This window comes from Passer montanus, unplaced genomic scaffold (assembly GCF_014805655.1).
Source record: "Passer montanus isolate IOZ18808 unplaced genomic scaffold, ASM1480565v1 scaffold2, whole genome shotgun sequence".
NCBI lineage: Eukaryota > Metazoa > Chordata > Aves > Passeriformes > Passeridae > Passer > Passer montanus.
In genome coordinates, this window is record NW_024366591.1 from 6,343,159 (window position 1) to 6,369,156 (window position 25,998).

At 34.7% G+C, this 25,998-nt stretch overlaps 1 protein-coding gene across 1 annotated transcript in view; it reads right to left on the reverse strand.

Moving 5' to 3' along the window:
* Positions 1-25,998, reverse strand: part of WDR27 (WD repeat domain 27) — an 89,339-nt gene that overhangs the window by 46,913 nt on the left and 16,428 nt on the right. The window contains exons 15-22 of the mRNA XM_039707730.1: positions 25,045-25,148; positions 23,840-23,929; positions 20,799-20,920; positions 20,065-20,198; positions 17,584-17,681; positions 17,162-17,283; positions 13,201-13,298; positions 3,870-3,972 (exon numbers count right to left, since the gene is read on the reverse strand). Of these exons, the coding sequence (XP_039563664.1) occupies positions 3,870-3,972; positions 13,201-13,298; positions 17,162-17,283; positions 17,584-17,681; positions 20,065-20,198; positions 20,799-20,920; positions 23,840-23,929; positions 25,045-25,148 (871 nt within the window). The remainder of the gene's footprint in view (positions 1-3,869; positions 3,973-13,200; positions 13,299-17,161; positions 17,284-17,583; positions 17,682-20,064; positions 20,199-20,798; positions 20,921-23,839; positions 23,930-25,044; positions 25,149-25,998) is intronic.

Here is a 25,998-nt window from a genome sequence, read left to right on the forward strand (position 1 = left end):
ATGGAAGTATTTCATAGAAATAAGATCAGAGCAGCTGATCACAACAGTAACAAACTGAGGCAGGCCTCATCTAAACTCTTAGACAAGAGCAGAGAAGAAAGATACCATTGCTAATCTCCATTTTATAAATCAAATCTGAGCAACAGAAAGACTAAGTCACTAATAATATATTTATGGGGGTTGAGAATTACAATCTTCTTGGCAATGATTACATTAGGACATAGTACAGTGCAAGAGGAGTAGATGTACAGAACAAAAGAGTGCTGGCAGCCCAACTCCCAAATGTATTTTTCTGGTAGTAAAACATTACAGTATATTGCTCAACAGCACTGATATTTCATTTGGAATATGAATCTCTGTAGCTACTTAAACTAAGGTGTCATCTACACAAGTTTGTGTAATGCCTGATGCAGAGTCTTGTATCTGAAAATAACTCAGTCTGCAAACAATATCAGTTCTGGGTTTGCATCCAGCCACCACTCACATGTTTGCAAAACTCTTTGAATTTGTCCCCAGACCAGCATCTCTTGCATAATGAGAACATACTCTAAAACCAATTTTGCATGAAGGTTAATATTCAGGGACTCACAAGTGGTTATTAGATTGATGCTATGAATAAGAATCAAATTGCTTTATCCTTTCTCCTGCTACTCCTTTTAATGCCCTATGGGTTACTGCTTCAAGCTTTGGTGCCTTCACAGTTGGAAAGCATAAATTTAATCTTGGATTTAGAATGTGTTTCAAAGACAGTGTTGCAAGCAAAATCCTAGACTTTGTTGAAAAGTGTAAAAAAAAAAAAAGGGAAGAGAATCTCATACATTACCCATGTTTTTTTGTTATTCATGCAGCAACCTGCTATGCTGAAAAACTTCTGGGTTTCTGATATGGGTCAATCCATGTGAGCTATGAACACAGGCTTTGAGATTTGGCATGGACAGAGATTTTTATCAGCACTAGGGTCAAAATGTGCCTCTTAGAGTCTACAGTTCAAAGAGAGCGAGCAAGAATGAGTCTGAAAACAATTAAAGAGACAAATATTTATTTCTTAATTCCCTACTTCATTTCTGGAAACTTGGAAATTACTCAGAGAGCCCTAAGGTCTTCAAAGACAAAAATTAAGTGTCTAATTAGACATAAAATAAAACAGCTAACTAGAACTACATGGAACAGAAATTAGTTCTTTTTATTATAAAAAGTAGCATTTCACACTGTCCAGATATTTCTTGTCTTTTTACACTAAGATTGCTTCAGTAAACAAATTTTTAGGTAAACAGTTTTGTACAGAGTCCAGCAAAATGGACTAATGAAATCTAAACCCAGTTAAGGTATATTAAGGTCCAACGTCCTTGATAATATTGATAGTCAGAAACCTGAGACTGTCCACTTGTAAGATGGTTAGAAATTACAATATTATGCATATTCAATTAAGCAAAAGTCAACTAAATTCACTGGTAACCTTAGGCTGTTTAGGATGCAGAGACGATTTGACATTAGAAGTGTTAACATTTTATATTTTCTAGTCACAACTAATTACAGAAACAACAATCACAGTCCAAAACTAGGATTCTGGTCACCTGCTTATCAGACTGTCAGGTCCTACACAGGTCTTGGTAAAGACTCTCTTAAGGAAGTTGGAGTAATCAGCTAGGGAACACTGTCAATCCTAATTTACAGTACAAATCTCACACTAACATTCACCAAAGCAGTTCAAATAAAACCATGTGGCTACTTCAGCCACACAGAAGCTACATCCAGCTCTTATATAAAACAGGTCATACACCCTCAAAGTAGAAAAAAAGGCAGAATTTTCATCTCTTTTTTTAGAATAACGTATTTTGGGTTGCTGTTTCTATGTCCTGTAGGAATGTGATCATTGTAGACAAAATATTCCTCTTTATCAAATACTTCAGCTTTTGTGAAACACAAAAGGCAGTTTATGGTCCATGTCTTTCAATTGTATTCCAATTATGCCTCTTTTGGCTTTAAAATAAATCACGTTTGTTAACCACAGGGTGCAAGAATTGCACTTAATAAAGTAAACTCCAAGATGACTGAAGATGCAGCTGCTTCTCAGTGAAAAGGTACATAACATATTTCCAGAATGTTCTTTTTGAAGATAACATTTTGCATCCACACTACTGATTTTTTATGCAGCTTATTCCAGTAGACATTCATTCATACAATCTTGAGAAATATGTGACTTCTTGATGCTATTAAAACTGTCCCAGTTGCACATTAAGCCATCTGTCAGGATGCAATTAGTTGAAAAATATGAATGGACTATTCAGTGCAGCATTCAATTTTCTGTTTCAAAAGGAAGCACAAAAGTGTATCTGCCTCAACACTTCACAGGGAAGCTTCCTAAAAAATGCCCCAAAACTGCGTTTTGTCCTAAAAGTACAGTATAAGCAAGAGTCCAAAACTTGACTCAATTTTCCTGAGGGGACAAGAAGAACAATGAAAGTTCTCTACAGACATAGGATGCAAATTAAGCAAAATTCCAACCCAGGAGCCACACTAAAAAGTATTGACTGTGCCCACCAGGGACCATATGCCAACTGGAGCAGGATGCATGCCAGCTATTCAGATTCCTTTGATGTGCCAAGAATTTGGAGTCAGGACAAAATCATGCTGTCTTTCTTTTCTTGAATCAGCACTAATTCCAAACAAATACCTTAGTGCAAAAGATAAGACAAAAAGGTCTCATGATTGCACCTATTTTTACACAATTCAAAAGCAACTTTAATTAGTAGCCTCAATTAAATATATGAGTACATAATATATGTCATGATCTGAGGTGAATATTAGATGCATTTCTTCACAGACAAAGCAAAAAGACCTTTTTTGTATTTCAAGCTACATTTTGAAATGCTCTTTACCAGAAACTTGAAAAATATGTTTTATCATGAAAATGTCAAGAACACAACACCTATTGCCAAACATCCAGCAATCTGCCAATAAAATCTCTAACCTTCACGCACTATTTGAGCCAGTATTTCAAAACTAGCCAGAAAGAGTAAATTCCTCTTGCTCTGAATTTGAAGTTGACCAGAAACTCTTTGTCATGTTCTGATGATTAACCTAGAAATACCTAAAATAAATTTCAACAGCATTCCTACCCAGCTGTTTTGAAAGGATATGTTTGCAATGAACCCAACTTCAGTCCAATTGCAAAGGCCTATAGTATGAGTTAGAATCTTCCATCTCTTCACAAATAGCAAGACAAACATTCTGATAACATTCAGGCATTACTGAGTTAAAATTAGGTGCAAACTCAAAAAGGTATCAATACACATTTACTCAGGATTCACCTCTAAATAATTAAATTTTATTGACTTTGATTCAGAAGAGAATCTGTCTGGGGAGAAAACACAGACACAAAAGGTCCAGAAAGTACTTATTCCAGTTGAATAACTTCTCATTTTTTATTCAGCTGATTGGTTGACAAGAAAGCCATACTAAAAGATTCATCATCCTGTATTTGGGAGCTTAAGTAAATTACTTTGTATTTGCTACAGAGTTCCTACTGGTGAGATATATATATATATGATATATATACGATACATAAAACTGTGCTACAGGGAACACCATTCTCCTCTTCCTTGATGGCACACAAAAATTCAAATATTATGGAAACCTATAGAAGAATCTTTTAACAATTACTTTGAGTGCTAGGATTTAACTGCTCTGGGATTTTTCAGAAAAAATAATCATGAATCATATGTAACTGCTACATGTGAATGAACTATATGGAAGTATCATAGATTCCAGTAATGCACATTAAGATGAATCCTAGAAGCCTCTGAAAAGACTCTTTTAGATACAATATGAGGAGTTCCTACAGTTTAGGAGGAAAATAAGCTACTTACGTATTTGTCGTCTGATCCACTGGCTATAAAGCGTCCACAAGGAGACACTGCAATTCCACATGGATAGCAGTGGCTACTGTGCCCTTCAAAACGACGTTCACACCTACAGAGAAGTTTCAGTGTTATTAACAACAACTAAAAATTACCTCTTTTACGGCCATTTTCATGAAATCCTCCTGGTCTCATGTTTTTCTTAGTCTACAAATTCACTAAGGCAAATCCGTGAATTAAGTTTTAAATATATCAGCAGTAGGATTTTCTCAAAACTGGAAGACACTGAAGAAAGAACATTAATGACTACTAATCAAATGAACAGACAAAATTGCCCCAGGACAATGACCTTTGGCCTTGTTTAGTTTATAGGGATAGAAACATCATTAATAATTAGAAAGGAGGAGCTATGATGCCTATCAGTTAGCTAAGGGGAAGGTGTTGTGAAAAGTCTGCTCCATGAAGATTTTAAATCTCCCACAAGTTATTTATATCAAATGAAGATGCAGTGTGTGGAATCACAACACAAATAATTATTGCTTGCTTTTCTCACACCCCAATCTGGATATTTAACCTTTGTTGCTTATTTACATTTCTACTCCATACATTAATTTATTGTACATGGTAAGTCAAGAAAGACAATATCCAAACATTCCAAAGTGAAAAATCTCTCTCTCTCTCTCTCTCTCTCTCTCTCTATTCCATAACTGTAGATAACTTCTTGCCTATCTGTGTTATAACAGTCCAAAGGAAGGAATGGATATAAAATTAATGCAAGGAATTATTTTCTTACTTTTCATGTTTATTTTGCAAGAAGCATTGTAGAGTAAATTTTAAATAGCTGAGCACACTTGGGCCATTTAAAAATAACAATGTTTTTAATGAGATGAAGATTAATATCCACCTAAAAAGCACCGCATGGTTGTAAAGGACCATGACAGCTTTGCAGTCAGCACAAAACTAATGTTAAAAAACTATTATTTAATGTTTTCCTAAATATTAAAAGACATTTTAATACAAGTTTCAACACCATTCAGAGCTGTCATTTACATATGTATATCTCATTTCAGAAGTTTACTTTTATACCTTTGAGATATTATTTTAAAACAAACTTGTAATAACCTATATTCTTCTTTTCTGTTTATTATGAATGCTGTCAACCTACCCTTCTTACAAAACAAATTCACATACTTCCCCATAATGGAGATGGCATATATTCTTAATTTTTTATTGTATGCTAGGTCCAGGAACAAATTTGAAATAGTAACATTTCCTGCTAACTCATGTGATAGACACATTTTCTGGCCAGTGAAATCATACAAGCTATGTAAATTCAACCAACTGAACCTATGTGCAGAAAGCTCTAAACTTTTATACCTTATTGTTCTGTTGTAGGCATGCCTGTATGTGTAAGAATGCACTAAATGCCAAGCTGGTTTTATTCATCCAGGTGAAACAGACATACTTAAACAAAAATACTACTTTGTGACTGATCTAATTGCTATAACTTCTTAAAGCATAAAAAAGATACGTTTGAATGCATGAAAATACATAATTTTATAGAGCCTAACTCTGAACTTTACTGTATTCCGTATAATAAAACTACTGATATTAACAGACCTTTTGAGCACACAGTAACCAGACACTTCACCTCAGACAAGTTCTGTCCTGAAACTGCTAAAATAACCCAACTTAAGAGAACACTACAGTTCAAGAGAAGCAACTTATGAAGACAGCCAATTACTGTGACCAATGTGTAAAAACATTTTTCAACTTCATTTTTTTTCACTTTTTTTTTTCAGAGACTTTCAGTAACCAATGGCCACATTTGGTCTATTGAATAACCTGTCTCTGTTCAAGCTTCCTATTTACAGCAAAGGAGAATACTAGCTACCTCAGTCTCCTCAGCATTCTCCTCCTCAGTTAGGCGTCCACAAAACATTATTCATTGTGTAAACTTCTACAACTTAGTCTCAAGTCCCAGTTGCACTGTTTCCAAATTTGAGTGCCTCTTCATAGAGAATTTGAGTAAAAAATTCTCTTTAACCTTATACTTGTGAGATACAACAGTATCATGTGAAAGAAATTTCTTTATGAGAAAAATAAACAAAATTCATATCCACTGTCCCTCCCAAAGGAGTCTTCAGGTTCACCATTCTTCCTTAAGTAGAGCACTGTTCATCAGGACTACTTCTAAATGTTTAAGACCTCATTGTCCAGGCCTGTAAAAGATAATTTACTCAATGGGGTCTTCTTGACAGAAAGGACTCCTAACACTGCAAAAAACATTCTTTCAAAAGAAACATCTCTGTATTTGCGACCAATAACTAGAATATTTCACCTGTAAATAGATACATAAGAACTAACAGCATTCCAAGGATCTGGATCTTTTCTCTGCTATACCACAGCAGTACAAAGCAATGTCTCAGTCATAGGATAGTGCCCTTTTCCTTGTGCTAGTGCAACCACAGTAATAACCAATACCCTGGATTCTATTTTCTTCATTGTTTTCTTGTTCAACGTTTCCATTATATCAGGATATATATTCCATTACAAGTTCAGCTACTTCCCCAGCCTCTCAAAATCCTACTCAAAACCACATTTTTTAAAAAAGTGTATTCCAATTAAACTTTCCACAGAATTAAGTATAATTTTTTTTACTCAATCTATTAACTCCAGATATCTACAGGTATCACAGCAATGGGAAAAAAAGTGGACAAAAAATCATAGCAATATTAGATACATACTATGTGTATGATTTTAGTGTATTTTAGGTATTGTCTTCTTTCAGGCATTTTTTTTTAATTCTACTTTTTTAAGTAGGAACAGGTGGAGATTCAAATTATTTTGGATATTGTAGGCTTTACGTGGCCAGCTGGCATGCTCTCCAGCCTCCTAAGAATCCTTTTCTGGTCAGAGCTTTTCAGGGGTTACCATGACAAACATCTGGTAATTGCATGGGACAGCAAACAGCCAAGTTTTCTCTATGTTCTTCATTGTACATCTTTTAGTCTGCATTCCAAAACATGTATCTTTTTATGTTGCAAAAAAAACTTGAATAATATTAGAAAAAAAAAGTACAATTTGTTTCTGTCTTTGGAAGCGAAAGATACTGGAATGTGTGTCTCTTTATAAATAAGAGAATACTCTCACAAAGAAGTCTATTTCATTCTACTTGATGCATTAAACAAAACCAAAACTACACAACAAAAGTTTGTGTTTTGGGTTGTTTTTTTTTAATCACTTTCATTTGTATTGTCACTTTGTGACAGTGCTCTGGTATTTGTTCACAGACTCTTCAGTACCAGCAGATCTACTGAGGCTCTGCAAAATGTGAGTATAACGTGACAGTAGTAGTGGCAGCTACCTTAGATGTACTGAACACGTGGGTTTCTTTTCATTGAAACACCAAACCCTTCACATAGGAGCTGCCGATGTTTTCAACGTAGCATCCAGCAGGGACCACATCCTCATCCTCTACACTTTCAAGCACCTCCAGGCCCAACTTGGAGGAACTCCAGACACTCTTTTATCCCTCAGAATCTGAATAACTAGACCCAAAAGCTCCAAGGGAAAGAAAAAAAAAATATATGGCAAACCATGGGATCCTCATGCTCAGAAGAAACCAAGTACTTCTTCTGGTTACTACCAGATTCTGAGTATGTGTATATTTGTATCTTGCTTAGGATGACATCAAGCAGCCAGTTCACAGTGAAGATGCAAACTGAAAATATCTCAAAATTCAAACTGCATGTCTGACTCTAAGGTCTCAAAGTGCAAATGTGAGAAAAAGTATGAGATTAGTTCCCTGTGGCTGTGGTAATTCTGCTAAAATATGTTGCCAGAGGAGCTTATGATCTAGTGGCACAGCATCATAACACTATTTGGAGATTTTGCCTTAATGTCTAATACTATCTTCATACAACTAGTAGATTCTTTCAGAGGCTGATGGATGGTGAAACTGATTTTCTCTGGGATCATACATCAAAGCATAATCGTGCAGCTGAGTATTCTGCTGAAGCAATTCAGTATGTGCAAGTAGTTGTATTCCTCAAGTCTTCAATGTGGTCCAATAAGCACCCACTTCCTTTTTTTTTTTGGGGGGGGGAGACGAAAAATTGCTATTTCAGCAGTAAACAGTGTAGTTCAACAGCTGAACTTCCATTTCTCAGCTGATCAGAGTGTGAGTCAGAGGCAGGCAGCTCTTGCCACCATAGGTGATAGTAGATTGGGTGTTGGGAGCTCTTCCTAACACCTTGTCGCTGCTATTCTTAGTGCCTGCTACAGCACCTACAACATGTACATCCTCACACTACCATAGTAGCATCCCAGACTTACAAATTGGGCTGTACTAATTCTTCCCTGCTCTCTCCATTTCTGTGTACGTAATAAACACAGCACATCTGACAGCATAGCACAACTGTCCCTGTCTTGCCTTCTAAATTAATTTTCCATTTGTTATTGTACATCTTGCTCTCTTGGTCAATATCACATCAGCTCCCCCAGCAAGTTTCACATACCCTACATTTTCTGTGGAAAGTAAAGAAAAAATGCTATTTTCATAGAATCACTAAGTGACATGATGGTTGAGGTTGTTAGGCAACTTTGGAAGTCATCTTATCCAACCTCACTGCTCACACAGAACCAGTGTGGCTTCACCAATGCTAAACGGAGGGGAAGTATCACCTCCCACAACCTGCTGACAACACTCTTCCTGATACAGCCCAGGATAAGCCTTCTTTGCCTCAAGGGCACATTTCTGGCTCATGTTCATCTTGGTTTCCTTTTCTGCAAAGCTGTTTTCTACCTAGTTGCCCCCCTCAGCATATACTGATGTCTGGGGGGTAGCATTTGGTGCCAAAATGACTTTTCACTTCCCCTTACTGAACTTCATAAGGCTTCTGCCAGCTCATTTCTACAGACTTCCACAGTCTGAAGCAAGGAGCAGAGATCATGGGTGGGATTCCAAGGCTGCTCAGGGCAATTAAGGCCCAGTGGTGCAGTGAGGGTCCTCACAGTGCAGCTGGAAACTTGATTAAATATGCATCTGAAAATCTGATGTCAAGCCAGGTCACACAGTTATTGTCACAAAGAAGGATGAAGCTTTATTGCATGATGGCTTTAGCCATAATTTATTCATAAGCAGGGAAGGTCCACATCAGTGCCTAAAAGCTTTACAGGGGATCTGAAATATGCCTTGGGGAGGAAAATTTTACACTATTTCACATTCTAAAACCTCTCTTGAGGAAGAGGACTCCTTGGAATGACCCATGCAAGAGAAGCTTCAGAAACCTGAACACACAATTTTTCTCATTAGCATCCAGTCATGAAGACATCTGTATTCATGCAACTTTGCTAGTGAATGTGAGCTGGTGCTACTAAGTGTTTAGTCAATATTCTAAATGCATTTAATGAAGTGAAGGGTGCAACCCTATGAATTTATAGTTTCCTCCTAACAGAATGAATGAAAGAAATTTCCTTTCTTCTGGACATTTCAAGCACAGAATTATCTAATCTACAAGTTGGAGGAAGTGAGAAATTAAAAGGATTCAGACTGGTAAAGCATAATTAAAAACTGTCATATGAAATTTAAGTGATATATGAACATATTAAAGCAGCTGGTATTTAGTCTAGTCTGATACTTCCTGTTGTTATGAGTTTACTATATAAGGGAATTGGAATTGAATGTTCATTAATTCCTAAGTTTCTACATTCTTTCTATGCATTGGTTTTACAGCACTAGGATGTGAAAGTATATCTCACTGCCCTATATGTTCATGAGCACAGCCACTAAACACAGGTGGGACTGGCAGACAAGGAGGCTTAGTGTATTGGAATTTTCTGATACATCTGGCCTCTATGGCTTAAAGGACTTAGCAACTTGTATCATTCCAATCCAGACTTTTCTGAGATATTAAATTTAATTGGTGGAGACAACAGGTACGGCTGAGTATAAATCAATGCTAGATTCCTGACTTCAGAAAGAGTAGCAATGTCTCCAAAATACATTCAATACACACAGCAGTATGAGAAAGGATGGTAAAGTTTCTTGTGTCTTACAGATGAATGACTCGAAAAGGTTTCATCACAAACACTTCAACTCCTTCGAAAATGTAAAAATGTATTAATTCTTTGTACCTCCTGATCATTAAATGCTTTTCTGAGTCTTTTTTGGGAATCCTGAACCTGGTGACTATAATGTCCATCTCATTCAGATTTCCAAATCTCAGCCTAACTGGTGTTCACTGCTTTCACCTTGGACACAAGAAAGTAATTTTACTTGTTCTCCAAGTAGTCATTCTTTTAGACAATATAGACTTAAATTGCTCTTCAAAATATCTTGGGAGTTGGTCAAAGGCCATAATCTTACTCTAAAGCATGTATTCATAAGGTCTCATAGTTCGTTATCCTAACCTGGAAGAAGAGTAGCCATAATTTCCTTCTCCCAAGAAAAACTATTTTCCTTGCTTCTTTATTCCTAAGTCTGGTTTGTAGATCATCTAGAGCTTTTCTTAGCTTTAGTTATAAATTAGGAGAATGCAGGAGAATTATAAAAATATTCAAAATCTTCAAATGAAACTTTAAAATCCATGCATTTCAAAGCAAATGGAGCAGGAGTCTGAGTAAATCCAAAAGCCACTAGCAGTGTCCAAGATTCCCTCATTTATTGGCAAGATGACCTGGCTGCGTGAGGTTGGCTGACAACATCAGAAAGTTAAAATATCTTTTCTTGTACCACCTTCAGAGGAACCCATGAGACATTCTGGCACTCGCTGAAGGAATCTTGGAATGCCTCCAGATCATCAATAGTGCGAGAGACAGACAAATTCACAGCTTTATTCAGAAAAGATTATGAAAATTGAAGGTGCAAAATAATTTCACCAAATTCAAGAACATAAGAAAGTTAAATGAATTTTTACTGGGAAAAAAACTGGAGTTTGCTAGTACAGGCTGGATAGCAAAATTCTTGTAGAACTCAAAGCAAAAGTATCAATATATTCAGAACTTATAAAGCTGTAGGCCAGGTTAACCTGTTTGACGATTTAATCTATGCAGATCAAAAAAGAACTGGAGCATCCTGCTATGATTCCTCAGTCAATTGTGAGAAAAGGAATGCATGTCATATGAAAACGAACCATTATCAAAAAAACTGAATTAAAAAAAACGAAACTAAATGTCCAAGGGAATTGTGCAGTTATTCTGCAAATTATTTCCCATGCTCTCAACAGCAGCTTTGAAGAACACTGTGCTGAAGGGATTTTTTCCCCCTTATTTAATCAAAATTTTGTACTTTTGTACTTGTTTACAGAATTCTTAAATAAAGTAACAATGGACAGATTCTCAAGGGCAACAAACAGATTAAAGAAAAACAAAACAATTTTCACTGTGAATCTCTAGGGAAAATATTTAGAACAAAATCAACAAACAATAAAGTGGAGATCTTGCAGTTAGTGTTACTATCCACAACACTGCAAACAGTATAAATGAGAAGGTGGACTTACCTTTGCTATATTTCAAGAATACTGGACAAAGATTTCACTAAAAAACCCTATTTTGGCAAATGCAAAGCAGAAACAAAGGTCATTCCAGAGGGACTGGAAACAGTTGTTGATGTACCAACTTTACAAATCAACAACTTTAAGAGATTAAAGGTATTGGCCCACCATAAGGTTGTTTAGGAACTAATGTCTCCTGTAAGTACTCAACAGTGCAGGGGATGGACTGGATTTGATTGGACAAAACCTATGAATAAAAAAAAATTAAGCAAAAGTGTTCAGTCTGTGGAACTATAGTAGACCTAACACTTCAGTAGAGACCTATTCCAAGTTCAAACAGAGCTTTCCAAACTTAGATATTTAAAATTTATTTATGTGAAAAACACCTGGTGAACACATAGGAAAATTTGAACAGTTTTACTCCTTTTGAGAACTCAGGAACAGATTTTAAAATATAGAAGACGCAGTCTCTGGTCTGAGCAATGGCAGAAAATTTCATTTAAAAAAATATGGTTTGCTTTTCTTTTTTTTCCTTGAAAATTGCTAGCAAGTGAAAAACAATTATTTATTTTTTTATTTCTTCTCCACAAGAGTTAATACTACTGATCACTGTGTAATGTGCAACAAACACACACATATACATTGTACCTTACTAGCACCCTTAAAATATCTGTCATTAAGGACTTGAACTACTTTTTGAAGCTTGGCTAATAGAACACAGTGGACACTAGAATACCCTGACCTAGCCAAATTAAATATACAGCAAGAACATACATAAATTTGCTCCTTCTTCTCAAGACATATTCATTTAATTGATTGCCCAGATTTTACACTTTAACTATTTTACCATTCACTGACTTTACGTATATTAGTATTTAGAAACAAAGAGACAGATAAGTGATCTGTGAAAAGCTTTCTACTTTTTCATTACTCTTCAGCAACACAGTCTGAGCAGCTTATTAGAAAAACATAAGAAGGTAACATATTCCAACCCCAGCAGTCTCTAGTTTCATTACTTTCTGGCATTGAGTGAAGGTAATACAGCAATAATTTTGAAAAGAGCACATATGCCCCCTACAGATTTAATGCATTCTTACTACAGAAAGATGGAAATAAACAAAAGGCTCATTAAGCATTGCCCAAATAGGAAATTCAGTACTAGAAAAATTATATGACATCTTTCCATAGACATCTTTACATACACAGAAAGCAAGTAGGAAATTATTCTTTAAAGCTTAAACATCCTCCTGCCCAATCCCCTTTCCTTTTAAACATACTTATTTTGGCCTCCACAACAGAGCTTGCCCCAGGTATTACTTTTCCTGAGCAATGTTCCCTCCTTGACGTTCTATTCATTTGTCCCAAGGCTTTCCCAAAACTGAAAGATGTTTATAAACAGTGTAGTATTTAATTCTGAGTTTATGGTAATGTATCATGCAAATATATAACACTACATACATGGTTTATAAAAATGTTGTTGGAATTGGCTTATATTTTAAAAGACAGATCATAGATTTTACTTCTTTTTGCAGTAATGGCATGCTGGTTTGGAAATACAATTACCATTCAGTTTAGGGCATCATTATATATGTATGTATATATATATATATATACAATTAGATCTACAAATGAGGGTAAACATAGGTGATAAATCCTAAATATTTAATGGCTTCAACATAACTAACTATAATTGAGGAATGAGCACTTTGTTTGGTCTCTAAAAGCTAGTAAACTTCAATTAACCTATAGCTCAGATTCCACATTGAAATTTCTACTGATATATGAGAGCAATAAATAAAGATAAAGCATAGCTTTTTATTCCAAGGTACCTAATTCATTCTTACCTCAGTGTTCTTAAATCCCACAGTTTGATGCCGTCACCTGCAGCTGTGGTCAGGAAAAGGTTGTAAGCTTCAGGTTGCTGAGTGCTGAAGGATGATCCCTGTAAAACAATAAATCAGTTTCAGGTAACTATTCTCATGGCATTAATTATTTATAGAATCACAGAACCTTGAGATGGAAGAGATCCATAGGAATCATCGAGTCCAACTCCCTCCTCCTTGCAGAATTATGCCATATGATTAAGATCATTGTCCAGATGCTCCTTGAACTCTGACAAGCTTGGTGTTGGGACCACTTCCCTGGGGAATCCAGTTCAGTGACCCATAACCCTCTCAGTGGATAATTTATTCCATCTAAGAAATAAACAGTAAATATTTGGTAGATTATGTGAAAAAAACCCCACGTCTGCACACATGCAAAGTAGCAAAGAGGAAGAGCATGCAAAGAGCATGTAGAGGAAGTCCCATAATCCAGTCAGAGAAATGGAGCATGGCCTCAGCTCCTTTCAGTGCAGTCCCAGGACAGCCATGAGCCCTTTGGTCCAGGGGTGACACCCACCAGGACAGTCAGTGAGACAGGCTGTCTGAGGCATCTCACAGACTGATGGGGATTACTAAAATCAGGCTATGGGATCCATCATGTGAAGCAGGGGAAGACCTTTTTGTGATTGCACAAGACATTACGAGATGTTTAGGGAAGAAAACACTGGCAGTGAAAGGGAAGGAGAAAACAATTCAACAATTAATTATAAGACATTGTTAGCCCTGGGCTAAGTGTCCAATTTCCATTGACTTCAGTAGCAATTGCATTAATTCATCACAAGACTAATTTTGGCTTCATACTTTTAAATAATTAAATCCAGTTTTAAACCTCTGATATTTTAACATCCACATTGGCAAATCCCAGCCTTTTTGCTGGCTAAAAACTTCTTTCTTCAGGGAACCAAACTGAAACAGTTAAAACACTTTCTTTCCTTTCCTTACCATTCACTTTCTTGATTTGGCTGAATACACCACAGAAACCTCAAGGTAATTTCCTGCAATCGGTATTTGACTGCCAGGAATCTTCTATTCATTATGAAAGCTGGTGCATAGCTTGCTCTAACAGATGAATTAAAATGTACTGTGCAACACATTTCCCAACAAAGTCCACACATTCTCATATTAGCTCTGTATAACTATAAAAAAAAAGAGTAATGCGAAGGACAGTACTCATTAAAAGTTACTGAGCACCCTTTCTGTGCTTTTGAAATATTTGCTTGGCATCCCTTGTTTCAGCCAGCACTGGTCACAAGAGTCCAAAACAAAAAGTTCTACAGATACATACACATTTACTTTGTGCATTACTCCTTTACTATAGAATACACAGAATACAGGAAAAAACTAAAGATAAGAAGTGCAATCCATTTGTTCCTTCTCTGCGCTGAAAATTTGTCAGCTATATACTTTATTAATACATATACTTGCATCTTCAAACTATATTTGCTTCTGAATATTGATATAGAAGACAAGAAAATATATACTAGTTGGGATAATATGCAAGCTGAATTTTATTTACCGCTTTCTTTCTATAGTCCACCAATTTATGATAATGTGATGCAAAAAGCAAAATCCCACACACTCTTGAAAGTATGATTTCATTCTGATACACAAATCTCTTTCTTCTGCCCCATCAGCCTCCTCATCCACCACTGCAATCCCTTCTCAGCTTCTCTCTAGATTAACTACATTGCAACCTTCACATAAAATTTGGCCTCAAGGAGGATATGGTTCTACAGAATCTCGCTTTCCTTCACTAATTCCTTATGAACACCATTTATGTCATCCAAGGAGTGCAGCTGGCTTATGCTAAAGGCATATATCAATAGACATATCAGAAAGCACTCTGTACCTTCTGGTGATCTTATACTTTTGCCAACATTGTAACTATGGTTAGGAAAAAATTAACTGACTGAAACTTCAGAGTTACCCATCCATTTTTCAGACTTCACATCAAGTAGACGTCTTAACTAATGGACCAATGAACTTTGAAACAATGTGTCTGAACAGAAAATTGAAAATTTTGCTGTTTCCATTAAAATGAGTGTACTCTATAACTGTGCTAGCAGAACATAATACCATCCAAATATTTGTGGCTCACAATGACAGTTTTCTGTTCAAAGAATACATTTTGCACCATTACAAATGCATTATTAACACTAAAGCTCTGAATCTTTGTGGTCTGATCTCAAATTTCCATCTATTTGGATATCCCAGGTATTCCTAAACTCTAAGACGGGAAGATGATTTTGACATGTCAATCAATTCATTTTACTATGTCTCTTAAAAGTGAGTATAAAAAGCACTAGACTGTGATAACAAGCTTAATCAAAGCACTGAAGGCTGAAATGAATTTCACAGACACTGGCAATTGCAAACAATCTCTAGAACAGATTAAAATAAAAATTTAAAATCAAAGTCATTACACAACAAATTACATATACTTGCTTCAGCTGTTTTTGTCTAAAATCAAAAATAAGAGAATGTCATGCTGATCATCTAGGTTTCCAGGACACCCTATGTACTTTATAATTTGCTAACAGGTTTCTCCAATATTTAATTGGTACATACTTTCCCTGTCATCTCCCATGACCCTCAAAATACATTTGCTTTTTTATTCATTTAAAGAATAAATTTTATGATTATGCCCACTTAACGATTATCCAAGTGGAATCACAAAACAGTCTTGGAACATGAGAACTGATTTGCATGAATCTAAACTAGAAAATGCACTTCAAGAATATACATACTGCAATCACAAATGAGTATTTAGTCCACACAATGAGACTAGGAATAGTCCAAAGGAAAGCCTTCATCAATTTTCGGGTGTAGGCACTGCAGCATGAACTGTTTCTCTCCACAGGTTTGTTTCCATTGCATCATGCCTCATAACTAGAGAACCTTAGATTCCAGTGTGTTTCATACTTTAAACAGGATGTAGTTTGCACACAGCATTCTGCACATTTTTATAAGTCTAATTTGCTCTAATAACTTTAAACTATCCAATGCAATAAAATAGTTGATGTGTAATTTTCCTACTGACTTATCTAAAGTACTAGTTTTATATAACTGAAAAAAAATAGAGAACCTTGATATATAATTGGCCCCCAAAACGGTCAGTTTCCTTTGCTATACCACATACATCTAGGTTTTTTTCCCCAAGTACTTGCCCACAGCTTTAGAGTTTTTCTTGATTAAATAACCTGAAGGCACCAAGCTGATCTAGCAAAAAGAAAAGCCAGAACTTTAAGCCTATATGTGTTACAAACAGTACTGAAATAGTTAGCACAATTTTAAGTGTTTTACCAGATCTCATCTATAAGGAAAACCCACAAAGAGTTCCACAACAGTAACAACAAGGACTGTTTTAAACCACAGAAGCAAGGACTTTCCAACTGGGAATGAAGCACCACATTCAACCAGACCTAACACAGCAGGCATTCCAGAACATATGCTACCATAAAAACTACAAAAACTACAATCAGTCTTCAAGGAAAAAAAAATGAAGAGCAAGGATGAGGGGTTTTAAGTCATCTATTCTTTTGTAGTACTGAGAAATTTTTTTTTGGTTGCTGTTTCCAAAGTTTCAGAATAAATTACATAGTGTCAGATTGAACTTCAGAAGAGAACACTTACATAAGGAAAAATTCCTGTTGAACTACAGTATCACAGTCTAGCACAAGTAAGGCAAAAGATAATAAACACTTCTCTAACAGCAAGATCATTCAATCAACCTCACTGCTCCCTCCTTTACACTAGAGAACAAATGAAATCTGTATGGACCTATCACACAGACTCATGTTCTTGCCCATGCTCTCCAACATATAAATACTTACTGATTACTATCAATTCTACTTTTAGCTTCTGATTTCTTTGTTAATGATGCGGTAATGGTACTACAAATAAAATTCAATAAAGTATATACCTTATTTTGGCAAATTTGATGGACTGCTCTAACATGAGCTTCCTGTATCACTGCTGTGCTGCAGCCTGCATTGAGGTCGAAAACTTCCAATGCTCGGTTGCTGCCAGCTGTAAGTACAATATCTGTACAGTTCTCTGTGTTAAAGTTAAACTTATCTAAAGGAACAAAAGCATATAGATGGATAAAAATACAGATAAATACATATATAAACTCTGTTGCATTTATTGCACTATGAGCAACACCAAAAATCTTACAGCACTAAAAATTTATGTCTAACGATGATGTCCAACATCACAAAAAATTACAAGTTTTTTACTCTAATAGAAAAGGAGTAGTAAATAATCAAATGCTACTTACCTTAGCTGATGTACATGTCATTAAGTCCAAAGAACTACAAAGAAAATAAGAAATACAAAGGATACAAGAATAGAACTCATTTACTGCTGAAAGGCTAGTAATCGCCATTGCTGAAGTCATAGGAAATTTCTGTACCAATTTGCAAACACTCCTTTGTTTGTATCTGCAAAGGATATCAAATGAATGCTAGTGTTAATGAAATTAGTTATGATTTTTAGTCACCAGTAAACTCCCACTGGAACCACAAATCAAAATGCTTTCTTTCATAATTAAAAATTAAAGTGACAGTTCTTTTGCCTTATCGTTGAACTCTGTTAAAAACTTGGTAAACAAACTCATTTGGATGAAAAAAACCATGATATTCATATATAGAAGGCTGATTGTCCATCAACATTAAACACCATATACTGTATGTATACTGAAAATGTTGAAGAGATTAAAGTCTGTCAAGTACCTATATTCAGAAAGCAGATATGCCACTGGTTTCAGTGCAGCATTTAATGTGCTGATGTTAGGGCAATCAGGAAGAAAATGAGGAAGAAACAGTGAGGAAAGAAAAATTTCCACTTAGACAAGAAAGGAATAAGGGACTGATCACAGACTGCCAAAGAAATTTTGCTTCCCAACATACACAAAACTCTTTAAGGCCCTGTGGGTTACCTGCCAGCTCCATGCAAAGGTGGCAAACATGCCAAAACCTTTCAAATGGCTTTAGACATTTTTATTAGACAACACAAAACTGAGCTGTAATTCAATATAATTAGAACTTTCTGTTTACTGAAATATATTTTCATAGGCAAGATGGATCTGTTCTTATAGTAAACAGAAAACAAAACTCCATGGATATGGATATGAGGAGCAAGAAAAGTGTGATTTCATAGGAGTCACCTAAGGAATACAGAATAACAACTGTACTAAGTCTGGTTGGGATGGAGGTAATTTTCTTCATAGTGGCTTTTATGGTGTGCTGTTTTAGACTTGAGATCGAAACAGCATTGGTAACACACCAGGGTTTTAGCCATTGCTGGACACTGTCTGCAGAGAGTTAAAACAATACCTGTGTATTAAATATTATATTTGCATTTTAGCATGTCTTTCTAACGAAAGTGCAAAAGTCCATGCATGATGTGCTGTAGGAATCATTACTGTTTCTTTCCAACAATGCTAAAAGTTTGCAAAACTTTTCATTTGACTAAAAGCAATACAGTTGTAAGCCAGATCTGTTCAAAAGAAAAATGCTCAGTGACTTGGTTTTTGCTTTTTGTTGTTATTCTCTAACAATGATCTGATGCACTTTTCAGATGGACATCAGAACCACTTTAGCAGTGAAGCATGGTGAAGCAGAAGATAATATACAGTGTTTTGCAATTTAATCCAAGAACCTTTTGTAGTTTCCACAAGTCCTTTATTAAAATAAACTGGAAAATAAACTGCACTAGATTTCAAGAGCAAATGATTTACCTCTATTTTTGGATAAATCTACCCAAGCTAACTTTAAATAAGCTGACTGATAAAATAGCTACAATCTAATGAAGGCTGTATGAAGTTTCCTCTGATCCAATTTACCCTGCTGAAAGAGGCTGATTAAAACAGTTGTTTTTCCCAAATGCAAGAACAATTGTTTGAATTGGCTGAAGTACCTTGCTTCTACACTGCAGACTGCTACACAGGTAAATACCTCACAGGGCATGGTACAGGTAGAATTTCACATAGAAAGCAAATCAACCAACAGTAAACTGAGATCAAATTCATCAAATGCAAGTTATGAGAAAACTGAACTAAAGTAATAGAGGGGAGGATATAGAAGAGTAACCATTATTAACAAAAAAAAGAGGAATTTTATCATATTTCAGAATTATTTTTTTTGACACAATGCATTTGCTACATGTCCTATGTATCTTCAATTCAAAGTGCAACTCATTTAAAATTCAAACAGGTAGTATGGCACACTGAGCTGGACACAGTACATTTATTCTTCTCTCTTTGAAATTGAAGTTTATGTAGCAATTTGGATTACCGTTTTATTGGTTTATTAATATGCCCACAAACTAAGAATTAACAAGTAAAACAAACTAGGTAAGCAGATTATGGAAGAAAACAATGACATAATTCTGTCTGACCATTTAACGTTTCAGTGAAGTTCCACATACCAGGTTCATACCTCAACCAAGGAAAGCACTCCTACTCCTAAACATATTTAAGCTTGTGCTTAGTATATTTTTCTGCGCAGCAGTAAAACTACCAAGGAAACAGAGGAAGAATATAGACCAGCTGTTCTCATCTAAGGATTCAGTCCAATACTGTCTAATATCGTCAACAGACAGGACATACCATTCAAAATACCAACTAAGACTACAGTGTTGTAGCCCTAATTCTTCTTGTTCTTCCATTCAAAACAAAGACATTTTGGAAATAGCTTTTACCATTTGTTCAGTTTTTTATCTTCTGTAATATTTTTGCCCCCTCAGCTCACCTTACGACACACAAAATCACAGATCAAACTGTAGAAGAACTTTCAGTGGTCTGTTAATGAGAAAGGAACTCACCGTTTTAGGTCATCCTTGGTTGTGTCTAGATGGAAACTTAATAAATGAAATTCAGCTCCACAACACAGCAATATAAATGTATCTATGAAATAAAACTGTGCAAAGCATGCAGTCTTATGGAACTTCTCTTTAACCTAAGACATAAAGGAATTTGTTAAGAATGGATTCAAACATAAACATTTTTTGTATGAGATTCCTCGTGTCAAGGCAGAGCCTCCCTGTCATCCTGATCATAGGCCAGGAGGTTAAACTCTACATAGTAGCCCTTCTTATTTTTGACATCTATTACTCTCAAAAAAAAAAAAATTCATTCTGCTTAAATTAGCTGGCAGTATATCTGTAGTCATTTGAAGCTAATACAATCTAGCGTCATACGCTGAACTTCATTTTGAATGGGTGAGTGGACTAAAGTCAAGCAGAGCTGAGACAATAAAAATACTACATACAGACCAGACAATAAAACCAAACTTCCAGACATGCCCTCTAGTTGTTTTTTTAGTTAGTTGTTGCTTTTTTTTTTTTTTTTAAACAAGGTTGATTTTCTCTTTTCCTAAATTATCAGGAGAAAAACCTATTTTGGAGTCAATGGAGATCACTCAGATCATTATTATCAGTGGGTGTCACCACTCAGTAGCTCTAGAAATTGGTTCTTTCTACACAGCTTTTAGAACAGAAGTAGATGAAAGTAAAAAACAGTGTTCTCTGTGTCCAAACGAATGGAAGTTTCCAGTTACCAGAATTAGGGCAGGCTCCTTATTGCAGACTGACCAGACCCTTAAAGTTCTATCTTCTGATGCAGAAACTAACCACTTCCTGTCATGACTCCAGCCAACAGAGTTAACTGCACCATCATGACCTAATAAAAAATAATAATGTCTTGCATTAATAAATTTCTCTAGAGTTACTCGTATTGCTTTAATACAATTATGCACAACATTAAAATACATTCTAAGTACAGGTTTCAAATGGTTGGATTCAAACCGGTAACAGTAAACCAGCAACTGAAATTTTCTTCCACCAAAAAACACAGGAAAATGTCTCTCATTAATGAACAAAGATAATTCCAACTCTAATTTTTCAAAGTTATTGGGAGAGCACTTTAAAGAAATATCCTTGATATTAAATTTAAGTAAAGATTCAGTATTGGGAAAAAAAATGTGAGTATTATATTATAATGAAATTTTATATTAAACATGGTCTGGAAACCCCTTAAGACATCAAAAATAGCTGAAATATTTTGGGGTTTTTTATTAACCTTTTATTACCGAGCTAGTTATTTTTGGCAAAATAAAATGAGCATGCCACTTCAATGGCTTGTTAAAAACAAGATTGTAAACTTACAAAGAAAGAAATTTAAAAGCCAGAAACAATAGTCAAAAGCTAAAATTATTAATTTGATTTAACATTATGTTGAATCTGATAAAAAGATCAAAAAAGAACATGCCGATCAAGTTTTACAGACTTTGATGTATGTTATTGCAATTTGTCAGATGAAGTTTGATGAATTTCATCTAGCCTTAAAACATTCAAAGTTCTTATGCTGCCCTCTTGTGCATATTTTATCTTTACTCAACATAAGTTTTATATTAAAAAAATAGTTTGCTTTAAATTACAGGAAGGCTATTAAATATATCACAGCAACTGACATATTTCATTTTGTAGACATATGTCTACAAAAAGTATTATAAATTATATATTTTAATTCCCAGTTACCAAAAGCTGTAGAATTTTCACCAAAAAGCTGCACAGGTACTGCACAAATACACATGTAAGTATCATTGTTATTTTGTTCACAACAGAAAGATTTATTTAAATGCTTTGATTTTCTAAAAATATTTGGAAGCCTTGAAAAATCCGCATTAAAGAAATAAAAAACAACACACAATACCAATCAAACAAACAAACAAAAAAAGAAAACCACAACAGAACATACAAAACGGTTTTCTAAAGTAGTAAGGAACCTGAGAAACTTTAGGAAAGTATGAGTCTTGGAAAATTGGAAGAGACACGCAAAGAGCTTAAGAATCTCTGCTCTCCAGGCCCCACAGTCGCAAAGCACAGTGGAAGAGATGCCAGCTGGCTTGAAAGAGCCCAGTAAAATTCAAAACAGGCATTACTCAAGGCTCACCAGCCCCAGAGCACATTGAGAAGAATAGCAGCTGATTTTGTAAAGAGACTTCTTCAGAAAGGCCAAGCTGGATGTAACTCTTCACAGCTGTTCAACATTACCTGCACTTCAGTACAGTACACAGACACCTGAAGAGTCACCACTGAAGAAGAATGCAAAACTACTTAAATCTGTAACTCAACTCTTCAGGGAACAAGGCTGAATAAATTAGGCTAACAGCAAAACTGTTTTTATACCATTCTGCTGATGCTGCCTTATAGAGACATGACTTTTGATAAGCACCAATATTCAGATGTTAATGCTGCCTTGAAACTGAAATTTTTTAGCGGAATAGATACAATTTCAATTTCTTGAAAAAAGAAAATTTTACATTGCCATTGATTGCAGCTCTAAGTACAAATAATGCATCATGGTTTTTCACATGATGCGACACATCATGACACATATGACACTTCTAAAACAAGAGTATCAAAAGCAGAAAGTAAACAGGTGACTGCATGGTAATCTGCATGGTTTTCTGAACACATTAAAACAATGTGAATGAAACAAGCAGGCAGCTAATGGTTTGTCGTCCTAATCCCATGCATTACTTTACCTGGCAGTTCAACATTTATTTTGCTTTTGGAAAGAACTACATACATGTTAGAATGTGATTTACATTTCTTTTCAGACTTGTGCATTATTAAAAAAAATATATATACAAATTATTAAAGGCATCAATGAAGTAAGTCAGTGAAAAACTTAAGAACTTGCTGTTGTAGGAAAAAACCGACCCATTAGTCTCTCCACAAGACATTTTCATCAATTTCCTCGCACAAGAAGGATAATATCAGTAATGTTGCCTCTGTTATGTCACTGCTTGCACTAAATATAATGGAAATTACTAAAAAATAAAAACTGTTTTCACAAATCAGTTTTCAGGATTATTTACTTAGAAATAATTCTCTAAAATACCTTTAATTAGTCTGGTTTTAATAGTTGTTAGGGTCAGATAGTAAAAAACCTTTATTTTCCATTATGAGCTTTCACAGAAAATACATGCAGCAGGACTGATTTAAAGTCATAACATTTACAGTTACTGAAAATTTAACAGACTGTTCCTGTAGAAATTTACACACAATCTGGTGCTAAGACTCATTTACAAGCATACATGTTTACACATGCATATACTTTTGTAGTTTTGGATTTCTTCTTAGGAATAGTCCCTCTTTGTTTAAATGGTTATTCTCTAGAAGTCTGGAGTGGCAAAGCAAACACGTCTTTTGCCAAGTCATCACAGTAATTTTTGGATAATAAACTATCAGAACATATTGCTACAATACACACTTGCATTATTAATGCAATATATTGCCTTTATTTTTTCTCTTTAATTATTGTAATACATATTATACATCACAATGAAGATTTCAGTATATATCATCATAGATTGCTTCTTACCCCACAAAAAAATGAGAAATGGGAACACGTGGTAGTCACTTTAATTCTAAGACAAAATTAAGCAATTAGATAAATAAATGTTACATCTTGAATCATCAATACTTTCTCTCTCTTGTTATCAGGGTGATGTAAGTGGAATCCATGCCATTTTAGATCAAACTCAACCATCAACTCAACTCATATCTTTTATAATATAATTCATAAATTTACCTGAAAAAACATTATGCACATCAGTGAGATTGGAATTGAATATCAGCACAGTGTTGTCAGCCTGGCCACAAGCCAGCAGCTCTCCATCCCCTATAAAGAAGAGCATTTAATGATTTACACCTGAAAGGAAAAAGGAGCCAATATGCTGCTTCTTTTAATCATAAAAATAATTTATGTCACTACAACAAAACAAAACCCAGATATTCATTTCATATGTTTAACACTAATTTCTTATGAACATCACAAATTAGTGTTGCAGAATTTGGTAGGATTTTGTAGGCAAACTGATTTCTTGTCCTGATATATTCTCTAAATAACAAATTTTTTTAACTCAAAAGAAAAGTCTGAAATTTTTGCTAAACTGGGGCTATTTAAGCCTGTGTGAGCATGGATGGGTGTGGGAGAGACAAAGAGAAAAAGAGAGAAAGATGTTTCTTGCTCAACCTAAAAGAACATTTTACTTAAAATGTACTAGCAAAACTCTCTAGGGAACAGAAATGGTTGAATATATTTTACCAAGTTGCTGATTGCATCTAATTGCTTTTATTTTTATGAGGATGAAAGTTGTTCTTGACCTCAAAACACTTACAGGTATTGAAGTTTTTAAATATTTTGAAAATATTTTTCCTTGCAGGGTGTATATTGACATAATTATAGACAGAATGCTTAACTGCTAATCTAGGAAGTGCTTTCTGCTTAATCATATTTACATTGGAACTGACTAAACCTATTGCAAGAGTCATTTATCCAAAGCAGTTAAGAAAAATGCCTCTCTTTGGATCACACAGGAGAATTCCTTTTTTAATATTTCAATTTACAATAATTGAATAATATATAAGAAATATGAGTATTTTGAAACAGAACTTAATTATTTAATACACCCTAATGAAACCAAGTAAATGTGTTAGAAAATAAATTCCTTAGTGAAAGAATTTTTAATTTTCAAGTAATAGTGGAAAAGTCAAAGAATAAATTCAAAAGGAAACAAGACATGAAACCAGCAATAGAATCCTGTTGCATATGTAGTAACAGCTTGCATGCTTTTGCAAGATAAAAAATTATGATCAAAGTACGTGGTATTGCCAGAAAGTTTTCTGTGAATTAATCCACACTAAATCCCCAGTCTTTAGAAACTATGCCACACAAACTTTGGATTTCTTTCTGCACTCTGACATGACTGCACTTTTTATAAAGCCTATACTCACCAGAATATTGAACACAAAAAATTGGCGTTGGTTTACAAGCAACAGATATCTCTTTCTCATATTTGATTGGAGGATAACTTTCCAAAGGATATTCTTTATTTTTACTTCAAAGAAGGAAAAAAGAAAGAAATTAGTATATCTTCATTTCAGTTATTAAATAAATGTGCTTTGGAAATGATTCTAAGCATCTTTATATAAACATTTAAAAATATGTTTTAGAAAAACATATTTTAGAAAAAATATGTCAAATCCAATGTAGGAGCCAAATTAATTTTAAATTGTTATATTTAAACTACTCCTACCAGTAAGAGCTGTGAATTCACAAGATCAAGAATTAACATTGTCTGGCAAAAAAATAATTTCTTTAGTCACAAAAGTATTTAAAGAATGTAAACTGTACCTTGTTTACAAGGACCTTGTGGCAAAATGCAATATTAACTTTAAAAAAAATTTAAATAAAAAACCCACACAAAACTTAAAATACTAAGTAGCTTAACCTATATAAAACAGTGCTAAACCAAAGTTGAAATTATCTGAAGTACTCATGTAAAGGCTTCCTATGTGTGCAAGGTTTAGAAAAAACTTAGTCTTGAGCTAGTAAGTGGGTTTCCTAACACTTTAACAGCTCTTTTAAAATAAGAAAAATTATGGCATCAATCATTCTTTACTTTCATGTTTGTATTACATAAAGCAAAGACTATATAATAGTAAAGAGAAAAAAATGTGTGCAATATCCTCATTTAATATTTCATACAAATTAACATGAAAATACCAGCTTTAGAAAAACATTTGTTCTTTGTGATCAGTGATAAAGATTCCACTGTTCAATTTATACTATTGCACATACTCTGTTTAAATCCACTGGAGTAAGTTTGCATTAGCTTTAGGTAACAAGATTTTTAGGGGTGAATGAGGGACATGATCTGAAATCATTCTCCCTGTGCCACATTCAGT